The following is a 12,545-nucleotide window of genomic DNA, read 5'->3' as shown; positions in this document are numbered from 1 at the left end:
CCTCTCTGTCTGACCCCTCCCCTATTCATGCTCTGGTCTCTCTCTCAAAAATAAATAAACATAAAAAAATTAAAAAAAAAAAAAACATTTTTTAAAAATCTCTAAAAATGTTAAAAGCTGTAAGAGTTGACACTATTCTTTGAGAAAATAAGAAAAAGTCACAAAGTGGGAGATGGGCTACAGAAACCACCTTTCTGCCTCAGCTAGGAGCACACCCCAATCTTCCTGTCGCCAGTGATCCCCTTCAGCAAACCAGTGGGGTCTGAATTTCACTCACTGACAGTAAGCTTGAGAGTTATTTTGCATGTTTCTTTCTCATCTGGATTCGTACATAAATCAGTTATTCACATCCTTTGCTAAGCTTTCTGATGGACTACATATGTTTTTCTTCTCAATTTGTAAGAGCTTGCTGTATATTACACATACATATTCATATTACATTCACTTTATCTGATTTTTTTAACTTATTATTACTCTGTTCATTTGTGTATAATATCTTTACCGTGGGAAATCCTACATTTTTATACTATGCGATTTCACTTATATGTGGAATCCAAAAAACAAAACAAATGAACAAACAAAACAGAAACAGACTCATAAATTCAGAGAATACAGGTTGCCAGGGGGGTAGACGGAGATGGGTGGGAGGATGGATAAAATAGGTGAAGGGCATTAAGAGGTACAAACTTCCAGCTATAAAATAAATAAGTCATGGGGGATGTACAGTACAGCATAGGAAATACAGTCAATAGTACTGTAATAACTCTGTATGGTGACAGATGGTGACTATACTTACCATGGTGATCATTTTATAAGGTATATAAAATGTCAAGTCACTGAGTTATATGCTTGAAATTAATATGATACAAGTTTATTAACTAACCCAGCCTCTTCTCATGAAACTAAAAAATATTTTTGCTGTAAAAGAAATGTTCATACGAAGTGATACCTATTTCTGGATAATCTACTATGAACAATTCCCGGGTCAATACAACAGTGATCTGATCACACTGGCTCTGTGGTACGGTCTGGTGCTGACGAGACTTTTCTCTTCTTAAACTTTGTTTGGCTATTCACAGGTGTTTGGTTTTCTTTCCCCTATGAATTTTAAGATCATTTATCTGTTCTGCAAACAACCCTACAGGGCACCAAGCTGTAACGACATTAGCCCAACAAGGACACTAGTATGTCCTAGAGTTTGTTCAACTCCACAAATATTTCCTTTAATAAGATTATATCACTTTTCTTGGGGTGCCTGGGTGGATTAGTCAGTTAAGCGTCTGACTTCAGCTCAGGTCATGATCTCACCGCTCCCAGGTTTGAGCCCCAGGTCAGGCTCTGTGCTGACAGCTCAGAGCCTGGAGCCCGCTTCAGATTCTGTCTCCCTCTCTCTCTGCTCCTCCCCTGCTTGCTTGCACTCTGTCTCTCTCTCAAAAATAAATAAATGTTAAAAAAAAAAAATTTTTTTTAAAGATTGTATCACTTTCTTCTTGTAAATAATAACTTTATTAAATGTATTCTTAGGAGTTTTATCATTTCTATCATTATTTTAAATGGAACATTTCCCCCATTTCCATATTTAGGGGTTTATTTCAAGGATAGAGAAAAATTTTGCTTCTACTAATCATGTATGCTATATTCAGCTATCTTACCAAACTTCTATAAACACTACGTCTTTACACTGAAATCTCTTAGTTTTGTTAAGTATATAATCATATAACTGGCAAAAAAGAGTGCTAACTTTCATTTCCAGTATTTATATACTTCCTTTTTTTTTAATTGGTCTTACTGCCTCTAAGACATCATTGAATGTGTGGGCATCCTGTGAAGCTCTAGGTTTCAATGAAATGGCTGCAATGCTTCACTGTTTAGAAGAATATTTGGTAGTGATCTTTAGAAAGTAGCCTGACATATTAACGGAGCTTCCTTTCGACATATAAGAACTGTGTGCTTTTTTTTTTTTTAAATCAAATGCCTATTCAGCATCTGCTGATCTGATCATACTTCCTTTTGCTATAATAATGCTGAGAAAATGTCTTGATTCTGAACCAAACTTACGCTGCTGGCATAAACTCAAGTCAGTCATGGTTTTAGTACATTGTGGAATTCTATTTGCTACGATTTTGTTTTGATTTTTGCATCCATATTCAAAATTGAGCCTGGTCTCTGGTTTGTTTTATTTGTAACTATTTTAAGGTTTTATACAGGAAGTTAGGGTGAACTTTCCTTCTTTTGCTAAGGCTTTCTAAAAAGATACTCAGCAAATGGTTTTCAGGGGAAAAAAAACTTGCTAACAATCAACATCAACATGCATACTTAAAAAAAAAAATCAAGCAGATGGATTCTCACTCTCAATTCCCAACACCACTGCCCCCCAAAACACATTTTCTTTCTTTCTTTTTCAATGTTTCTTTATTTTTGAAAGAGAGTGAGCAGGGGAGGGGTGGGGTGGGGGGGAGGGACAGAAGATCCAAAGCAGGCTCTGCACTGTCAGCACAGAGCCTGATGTGGGGCTTAAACCCATGAACCGTGAGATCATGACCTGAGCCTGAAGTCAGACGCCTAACTGACTAAGCCACCCAGGCACCCCCAAAGCACATTTTCTAGTGAGAAATAAATATCCAATGTGGGATAATGACTAGCTGAGGGAGAAGAGACTTTCTAGAACTTTTCAGGGTTTAATTAGAATTTCATGTTTCTGAAAACCTTCCACTAAAATACCTCAGTGGGAGAGGAGGGAAGACGTGTAATCTTCCAGTTCCAGGTGCTTGACTTTAAGCCACCCACCACAATCCTACATCTTTTTGAGAGTTTTGTGTCATCTTTCTTAAAACCTTTTTTGCTCAACTAACAAAACATAACTGTTGGGACCCACTGGTAGTAAAATGCCAAAGGACTTTACGCAAATACATTAGTTACTCCTACAAAGCTCATCTCTCTCTTCCTTCCCCTCTACCAGTGAAAAAGCTGGAACATTAGAAGAGCTGAAATTCTATTTCTCAAGGTCTCTCTGGGAAAAAAAAAAAAAAAGGACTTCAGCTCAGCCATCCGCTTTCACCTCCATTTATAGTTCAGTCATTTCTCTTAAAAAAAATTTTTTTTTTTAAGGTTTATTTATTTTTGGGACAGAGAGAGACAGAGCATGAACGGGGGAGGGGCAGAGAGAGAGGGAGACACAGAATCGGAAACAGGCTCCAGGCTCTGAGCCATCAGCCCAGAGCCCGACGCGGGGCTCCAACTCACGGACCGCGAGATCGTGACCTGGCTGAAGTCGGACGCTTAACCAACTGCGCCACCCAGGCGCCCCTATAGTTCAGTCATTTCTAATAATCCCCCCAAAAGATGAAGAATCCTAAAATTAAATTCATAAAACTTCCAAAGTGAAAAAATACACAAGCAAAAAACAGGCATAAGTCAAACAATTATTGTATACGACTCAAAAACAAAGTGGTCTTGGGGCACCTGGGTGGCTCAGTCGCTTAAGCATCGGACTTCAGCTCAGGTCATGATCTTGCGGTTCATGAGTTTGAGCCCCGCGTTGGACTCTATGCTGACAGCTCAGAGCCTGAAGCCTGCTTTGGATTCTGTCTCCCTTTCTCTCTGCCCCTCCCCCACTCACACTCTGTCTCATGAATAAATGTTAAAAAAAATTTTTTTTTAAAAATAACAACAAAGTGATCTTCAAATACAATGTTTAGCCTGACATTAAAACCCATACATAGCAACAAGCGGGGTTGAGATGAGAGAGGACCACGGTCTGCTGAAATCTTCAGGGAAAGCGACATGAAAGCGTGTGTAACACGCTGGTGAGAAAAAGTGTTAAAAGTCCAAATGAAGGGAAATCTGGCAACATCTCCAGAATTACCTAGGCGTTTACTCTTTGACCCAGCAAACCCACACCTAGGATTTGACCCTGAAGATACACACCTCCAGCAATATAAAAATATACATGCTTCAGCTCATTCATCATTGCTACATTATTGGAAATAACTGAAATGCATACACACAGGAGACCGGTTGAATATATTACAGTATATCTTCTAGAAAGGAGTACTATGTAACTGTAGAGAAAGAGAGAGAGAGAGAGAGAGAGAGAGAGAGAGAGAGGGGGGGGGGAGAGACAGAGAGAGAGAGATCTATAGAATGATATGAGTGATTTCCAGGATGTGTTGTTAAGTGAGAAAAGCAAAGAACAAAAGAACATTTACAGGTGGTAATCCTGAAAGTAAGAAGGAAGAGAACATAATTTAAATATAGATATGCACACTAAATATAGATATATTATAAACCTGCTTTTTTCCCAACAGAAATAAAGGAAGGATGATAAGAAACTAACAAAACAGGTGAGCCCAGGGATGAAGGAATAGCACAGACTCAGAAATAAAATTAAAGTCCACAAAGAAAGGAGATCCATAAACTGAAGAAGAACAAAAACAGATAAACCCAAGAGTATTTTAAGTAAGTCACATACCCACATAGGAGGAGTAACGTAGTCCTCAGGGTCTAAACAGCAGGGACCATGAAGCACTCACTCCTGGATTCCAAGGACTGTGTTTGTAGTGGACATGAGTGTGGCAGTTGTGAAAGTACTTTCTTTGTTTTCCAGGATTAAAGGATAAGACCACCTCTCCTCGCTCACCTCATTCACTGCATGGAGGTGAAAGCCTGTGGCCCTTGGGGACCCACTGCACTCATGAAGGCTTCTCACAGAATGCTCCTCTCTCACAGTGTAGATCAATCCAGCCTACTCATTCATTCATTGATTCATCGATTCATTCATTTGTTTTTTTTTTTTATTCATCCAACAAATAATTTTTGAAGAGAGGTACCTAGGAAGGCCCAGGCCCTTTCTAGGAATTGGTGTCACAATTGTGAAAGAGACAGAGAAGGTTCCTGCCCTCACAGGGCTAATATTTTAGGGCAAGCAGACACTAAACAAGAGAACTAATCAAATGATACCCCATGACGGTAACTGCTGTTAAAAAATTAAAACAAGGTAGTGGGAGGGAGAAGATGGTGGGTAGGAACAGGTGGGCAGAGGGAACTACTTCAGATGAGGTGACATATGAACCGAAACTTGAAGGGTAATCAGCCAGCTCGCTATGTAAGGATCCGGAGGAACTATATTACAGGAAGAGGATATACCAAGTGCAATGACCCAGAAGTCAAGAAGAAGCCTGGCCCGTTTAAACAGAAAGGTCAGTGAAACTGGAATACAAAAATTGAGGAAGAGAGAAGTGGAAAATTAAAGAGGATGAAAAAAGCATCTTGATAGGAGCCTTGATAGGACTTTAGATTTTCTTCTCAATGGGGAATTTAAAATAGATTGACTTTTCACAGAGATAGTGTGGGCACTGTATGAAGAATGAAATCTAAAGGGGCAAGTTTGAAAGAGACTCTAAGTCAAAATGCTGGCCAGTGAGCCCAAGTGAGAAGACAAATTAGGACAACAGCAATGGCAACGGAAAGAAATGGCCAGACTGGGGATAAGGTCTGTAAATGGAGCCAAAAGGCTGCGCCGATGGACGGAACGTGTAGGGCGAGGAAAAGAGAGGAATCACGAGGGGCTCCCAGGAGCTGGACAGACGCTCAGTGCCATGAACGGAGGGTGGAGAGAGAAGGGATGCAGGGGAGGGAATGGGAATTCAGGATGACTTTTTCAGTTTTTGGTAAACAAGTTGGGCAAACTGATCTTTCTGGGGGCCGGAAGGCCCTTCTGACAGAGGCACAGAAGTATCCTAAGACACTGCACGTTATACAACTGTTGGCCCTGCCCCCAAGCCCCTCGCTGCAGAGACAAAGCCGTTCTAACATTTGCCTTTAGGTCCCAGGTTCCTGCCTTCTCTCTCTGGGCCCGCTTCCCGGTGGGCCTTCCTGCGCCTCATTTCTCTCCTTAGGAGCCTCTAATCCCCATTTCTGTGGCCTCTACTGCTTCTGATGTCAAACCCTTCTTCATTCAAACTCTTTTTATTTCTTGGACCATCCAGGCTCCTGTCCATTCCCCTCTGCTTTCTTCTCCTCCCTCTCCACACGAGGCCAAGGTTGAAACTATAAACATCTGGAGTTGCCAAAAGGATACAGGATATTTGCCAGATCCCTTCCAGCTCCTTATTAGTAAGACAATTTCTAGGAAGCTGTCTCATCTTTGGCACTACACATACCAGCTTGACTCTATCCTCTGAGAATTCAGGTTTCCCTGGATGGTTAATTGGAGATTGGGCTGGATAGGTAAGTTGCCCCAAAGGGTCAGTAGGTTACAGTTTTAAAAGTTCACAAACTAGTTAACTGGAATATAGTTTCTACCTGAAACAAAACCTATACAGGTTTATAACACACATTCCCCAGCAATCCACATCATTCACGTATTCGAACTGAAGTCCACAGCAAAGAAAGTAAGTCCCAGAGAGATAGCTACTATTATAATTCCAAACTCTCAATCCAAAATTTTCTTCTTCCCCCCCATGACTCACAAAGGGACTGCTCAAACCTTCAGACTCAAACCTACTCCTCTTTCCACCAAAAGGGGCACGGACCTTCCCCGGCACCCCACCACAAAACCCACAAGAGAGCACAAGAATAGCATGACAGATGGAAAGTGAAAACTATTCCATTAGATCAACTGTTATTGCTTATACATTTAAAAACCTAACTCTGGGGGCACCTGGGTGTCTCAGGTAGTTAAGTGTCTGACTTTGGCTCAGGTCATGATCTCACGGCGTGAGCTGAAGCCTCCCATCGGGCTCCTTGCTGACAGTGCAGGGCCTGCTTGGGATTCTCTCTCTCTGCCCCTCTCTCAACTCTCTCTCTCTCTCAGAATAAATAAACTTTAAAAATACATACATACATACATACATACATACATACATACCTACCTACCTACCCTGAAGAGGTCAAGTATTGTTCAGGGTTACCAAATAAGTGTCAGTGGTAGGGCTGAAAGATCTTACTCCTACTTTGCACTACGCTATTCTGTCATCTTAGCAGGACAGCTGTGGTTCATGAAATTTATGATTACTCAAAGACATTTCTTTGGGGAAAAGATACTTACTTAGAGGCATGCTTCCCTCACCCCCTAATAACAATTCTTGATAAAAGGAAAACATGCCATCACAAATTTATTTAATGAAATGTCAGAAAAAATTAAAAACAAAGAACAGTTTTGACTCAAGCCAAGGCTGCCAATTCATCACTTTTGTTGTTAATACAAATTTTCACTATAAAAATAGTAAGTTGGAAAAATGACTTTAATATGCTTAGCTAAAAACAGTTTGGAAAGCTGACACTAACACAATTGCACAAAAAAAATGAAATTTACTAGATAATACTTTATTTTGCCCCGTTATAGTCATTTCTACATGGCAATTTTTATACTGCTATTAACTATATATCCTTCCACCAGACTGCAATTTCTATGGAAGCATGGATTTTGTCTATTCTGTTCACTGATGTACTCCAAGCACCTATAATAGTCACGGACCCATAGTAGACATTCCATAAATATTTTCCACTGTTGATAAATGTAAGGTGTCATTTTCTTGCAGCATAACGCACTGTAAAACTGCTTCTTGGGGCGCAGTCGGTTAAGCATCTGACTCTTGATCTCAGCACAGGCCATGATCTCACAGTTTGTGGGTTCAAGCCCCACACTGGGCTCTGTGTTGATGGCATGGAGCCTGCTTGGGATTCTGTCTCTCCTTCTCTCTGTCCCTCCCCTGCTTGTGCTCTCTCTCTCCAAAGAAATAAATAAACTTAAAAAAAAAAACAAAAAGAACCCTGCTTCTTGAATGAATGTTCATAAATTGGGAATACAGCACAAAAGCAGAATTCAATGGAGGAAGCTATATCTGGGAAAGGAAAGTTCTAGTGAGTCATCTTGACTGACGATGTGAAATACAATCATCTACCAGAACACAAAGCAAATGAAAGCTTCTTACAGTTAACACAGATGTCACATGTCTCTTGAATTTAAACTCGGGCACTCAACTGCCAGGGCAGTGCCCCTGTGCTCACATAAGCATAAGTTCTTGCTCTCCCCACCACTCTCCCACCCCTTGCAAACCTTTTACTTCATTTTAAAAGTAATTCCAAAAACCTTGGTTATCTGATTTTCCCAGCTCAAAGTACATCAGAAGAGCTAGAAGGGCATCAGAGGAAGAGGCTCACCAATTGGAAGAGACAGTCTGGCAGCCGATATGCTGACAACCAGGAAAGAGAAAAGAAAGCAGACACCAAAAAAAGCACAGGAATCTGGTATCATTTAGTTTCAATTCAAATATAGCCATATACAAATGTGTGTGTGTGTATATGTATGTATGTATGTATATATGCGTATATATGTATGTATATGTGTATGTAGATTTCCCATGAGAGTTTCGCTATTCTGAACACAGTAAGTGCTTTTCATACTGATGATACTTTAATTAAACTGCCTACATTCTGTAGACTCTGCTTGAAGGCAACAAGGAACTAAGTCAGTCTTTATTAATTTCCATATTATAAGAAAGGCCGATCATTTAAGGGGACAAGTAATTAGCTGGGCAATTTAGTTCTGTGGAATACCCAATCCCTGACAACGACAGCAGGTACCTTTTTGGGTTTTGTTTTGAGGGCCTATTACACACCAGGTCCTATGCTAAGTCCTTTATACACGGTTTCTCTGCTAATGTTCTCAACAACCCTTTAAGGAAAATATATCTTCCCTTTTTCTAGATGAGAAAACAGGTCAGAGAGGATAAATACATGCTCTAAATCATAAGGATAGAACACCGTACAGCTGGGATTCAAACTCAGGAGTGTGACTACAAATCCCGTGCTCTTTCTACTGCACAGCAAACTGACCCCCCAACACTAATAAACCCTGGAAATGAAGTATTAACTGCAAAAGCCGCACTGTGTGGGAAAATGTGACCTCTTGGCAACACAACTCAGCGTGACATGACCAAAGTCGTAAACTTAAAATCCACAATTATATTTCCCACTTTTTTTTTTACTGGCCCTTTCTTTCCTGTGGGTTCAAAAGAATGAATGCTTATTTGTGATAGTTAATCCAGGAATTCAACAATATTTACTAAGCATTCACTTTGTACAACACTGTAATATTTCACTATTCCGCTGGTGGTTTCGCTACTAACCCTCAAATATTTTCCTTACCTTTTAGTCAATGAAAGATACAGAACCATTACATTATAAAGCGAGAAATGTGGGACTTTCAGATGAGCATGGGTGATGTAAATAAGGCTAAAACAAATTAATGAGAAAATACCGAAGTGTAGATTTCTCCACTGGGAATTCAACTTTTTGACAGTGTTATCTTGCAAATGTCACCACTTTGTCTTTTAAAGTCCCACCTTAGAAAGCTACTTTTCAGAAGTATTCTCTGGTTAAGAAGGAGTAGAGTATTTCAGATCAGAGATTTATGTTCACCTTCTGTATCTTAAGAAATCCTATTACTGGAATATTTTATTTTACCTTTTGCTTATGCTAAGTTCCAACTTACCATATCTGTGCTAAAACAGGCTGAGGTAACCCAGATTGAAAAAAAAAGTTTCTAGCTTGATCACCTGTAAATTAAATGAAAACAGTTTCAGGAAACAAACAACAGCTGACCGGTATCTTCTTAGAGCAAAACTGCAAAAATAATAAAGAGGCTGGCAATTCTGCAAATACTGAATTAAATATAGGATAAAAGCCAAAGCCTATAAGCAGCAGTAAAATGAACCCATCAGCACTGACTTTAGAACTTAGAACTTAACACGTTAGCAGGGGTAGATTGTCCACTCTAATTAGTCTGCTATTTAGTAAGACGGGAACAGTTATGACAAAGCATAGGACATATGACAAAGCACATCTATTTAGGAATCCTCAAGAAACTGATGACCCCACACTTCTACTTTTTAGGTTCTCTGCCATTCCTAATATCTGTACTTCAAACCGTCAGTACACCTGATACATTTATGGAGAAAAAGTAACAATGATTACAAGATTCACATCAGTGATTAACAATTAATAATTTAAAGATAATGGTGATATACACACACATAAAAACAACTCCCCAGGAAGTCTAGATCCCATTTTTTTTCTAAAGCTAACTCCTAAAGAGTAACCAAACAGAAAAGATAATAGATAAGGCAAGGTACAAAAAGAACTTTAAGGATACAGCAATGAGAGAATTCTGTCGTTGGCTTTTTTTTTTTTTTTTTTTTTTAATATTCAGAATCTGTTCATTTATTTACATTTCCCAAACCAGTTCAAGATCAAAATTAAACAAGCATTTTAATTTAAGGACCACAGCCCATTGCTTTATTACTTAAAGAATGTGGTACATTGATTCTCACCAATTCCCATCAGCGATATGCCCAAAACAAGTGGCTTGACATCCATTAAGGAATGCAAAGAGGCTTGAATGCATTATAGGAAATGCAACTGAAAAAATACAGGCTCAAGGCTAAGGCAAATGTCCCCTTGGCCATATGTGCCCACCTCAGCTTCGCATAATAGATTTTCCACAGGTATATGCACTGCTAATAAGTAAAAATGTAAAAATGCTGTTTCCACTTACCAGTAATAAATCCGGATATTGGCTTTAAACTATGAAACTGTTGATCGTGCTTTGCTCTTTCCTCTACAGTTATGGCCCAGATATCCAGGCTGCCTAAACCCAAAGAAAAGAAAAAGAAATTATTCAATGAGAAAAGAATAACAAAGTGCTCACACACACTATTTCCCTAGTACTTTCAGATTCTGTCACTATGTTATCAATTATTTGATTGATTAGTATCTGTTTGTCCTTGGGTGTTACGCATATAAAGTTAGAAAATTAAGAGTAAAACAGGCCAAAATAAGAAAGATACCAGCACAAATTCTTTTTTAAAAAACTTGCCCTATAATCTTATAGTTAGCAGGACTATTTAAAGACATAAGTTAATAATCATTTATTTATATAAACTCAAGCAATGAACCAGGTGAAAACTACATTCTCAGGTGATTCAAATGCCACACGTGAACGTTATGAAAGAACCGGAGCTTCACATTTCATATCCCATGTGATTCCATGAAAATCTTTCTGGAGCGACAAAAATATTGAAATACTGGATTGTACTGATGACATACAACTCTGCAAATTTACTAAAAGTCACTGAATTGTACAGTTAAAATCGGTGAATTTTATGGTATACAAATTATACCTCAACAAAGATGTGTTTAAAAACGGGTATCCTGGAAAAAAAAAAAATTGCAAACCAAAGAGACTGGGCTTTGGTTCCCTTTCAGTTTCAGCTCTGAGACTGACCACATGCCCCCTCATTTCTGTCATTTCTGAGATCTTCCTCACTTTTAGTCCTAGGTCTCCTCAATGTGATCAAAATAATTTCAGGTTATCTATAGACTGATGACCTTCCAAAGTTCAGATACTTTCCAAAAAGCTGGGAACAGGCAATAAAATGTGAATGTGGCTAGCACAAATGCAAAATGTCTGAACACTGCACCTCTCCTCTCTACGGGGTCTGGTGGGACAGTGACAGGAAGGGTGGGATTCATTCAGCCGTGGGAAACATATTTACTGACTGCCTCCTATGTGCAGGGCCCAGTGTCAGACATCAGAGACACTGTAGTAACTGAAACAGATATGATCCCTTCACTCAGAGGCCTTCTAATCCTACAACTTCTACTGCCCTCTTGAAATTCATCCGTGGAATTAGGAACAAAAGGAAAAGTTGGGGTGCCTGAGTGGCCTAGTTGGTTAAGCATCCAACTCTTGATTTCAGCTCAGGTCATGATCTCGGGGTTCATGAGATTGAGCCCTGCATCAGGCTCTGTGCTGAGCCCGGAGCCTGCTTAAGATTCTCTCTTTACCTCTCTTTCGTGCTCTAAAAAAAAAAAAAAAGAAAAAAAAGGAGAAAGAAAAAACACAAAACACAAACCTGCCCAGTAATGAGGAAGAGGGACAAAATTGAAACAATAATGCTAATGGTTTTGAAAAGTTTGCATAATCTAGAATTCCATAGGGACTTTTACAGATGTGATCAGAGAGGTGGTGATTTGTGCTATACTCTCTTTATGATGACTGGATTAGACAGCTGCCAAGAGTCAGCCATTAAAATGGCACCCTCTCTTTAAAAATAAATAAGTAAATAAAATTTGGCCAGTAAATAAAGCCAATATTTAACACTTTAATCATAATATTAGGAAAAATTACCTGAAACAAAATTTTTATGCACGCTGCTATGTTTCAAGCAGATAAAGTAAAACAAACAAAAATTGTCCTGCTGCAAATCCAGGCTTTAGGAAAAGTACAGAATAAATGACCCAGTCACCTCAACAAGTACAATGCAAAGAGAAAACAGTGAGGAGGCTCAGGAGACACGTGAACTGAGACCAGTGTCTGCATCCTTATTTGAACCGACAAACCAGAGCAAAAAAGGGTCTGAAGACCATCAGGAAAATTTTAACACTGACTTGATAGTTGAAGATATAAAGGAATTACTGTGAATTTTATAGGTGTGATAATGGTGTTGTCATTACGTCTTTAAGAATATTCTTATCTTTTA

General features: G+C 39.2%; 1 protein-coding gene across 4 annotated transcripts in view; it reads right to left on the bottom strand.

Annotated features, from left to right (window-relative positions):
- Positions 1–12,545, bottom strand: part of ITSN1 (intersectin 1) — a 219,826-nt gene that overhangs the window by 138,897 nt on the left and 68,384 nt on the right. For all 4 annotated transcript variants that reach the window (XM_047874631.1, XM_047874628.1, XM_047874630.1 and 1 more), the window contains exons 3-4: positions 10,559–10,651; positions 9,497–9,560 (exon numbers count right to left, since the gene is read on the bottom strand). In XM_047874631.1, coding sequence (XP_047730587.1) covers positions 9,497–9,560; positions 10,559–10,651 — 157 coding nt within the window. The remainder of the gene's footprint in view (positions 1–9,496; positions 9,561–10,558; positions 10,652–12,545) is intronic.

The sequence above is a fragment of the Prionailurus viverrinus genome, chromosome C2 (assembly GCF_022837055.1).
Source record: "Prionailurus viverrinus isolate Anna chromosome C2, UM_Priviv_1.0, whole genome shotgun sequence".
NCBI lineage: Eukaryota > Metazoa > Chordata > Mammalia > Carnivora > Felidae > Prionailurus > Prionailurus viverrinus.
Note: the sequence above shows the minus strand (reverse complement) of the source record. Positions and strands in the feature narration are given on the sequence as shown.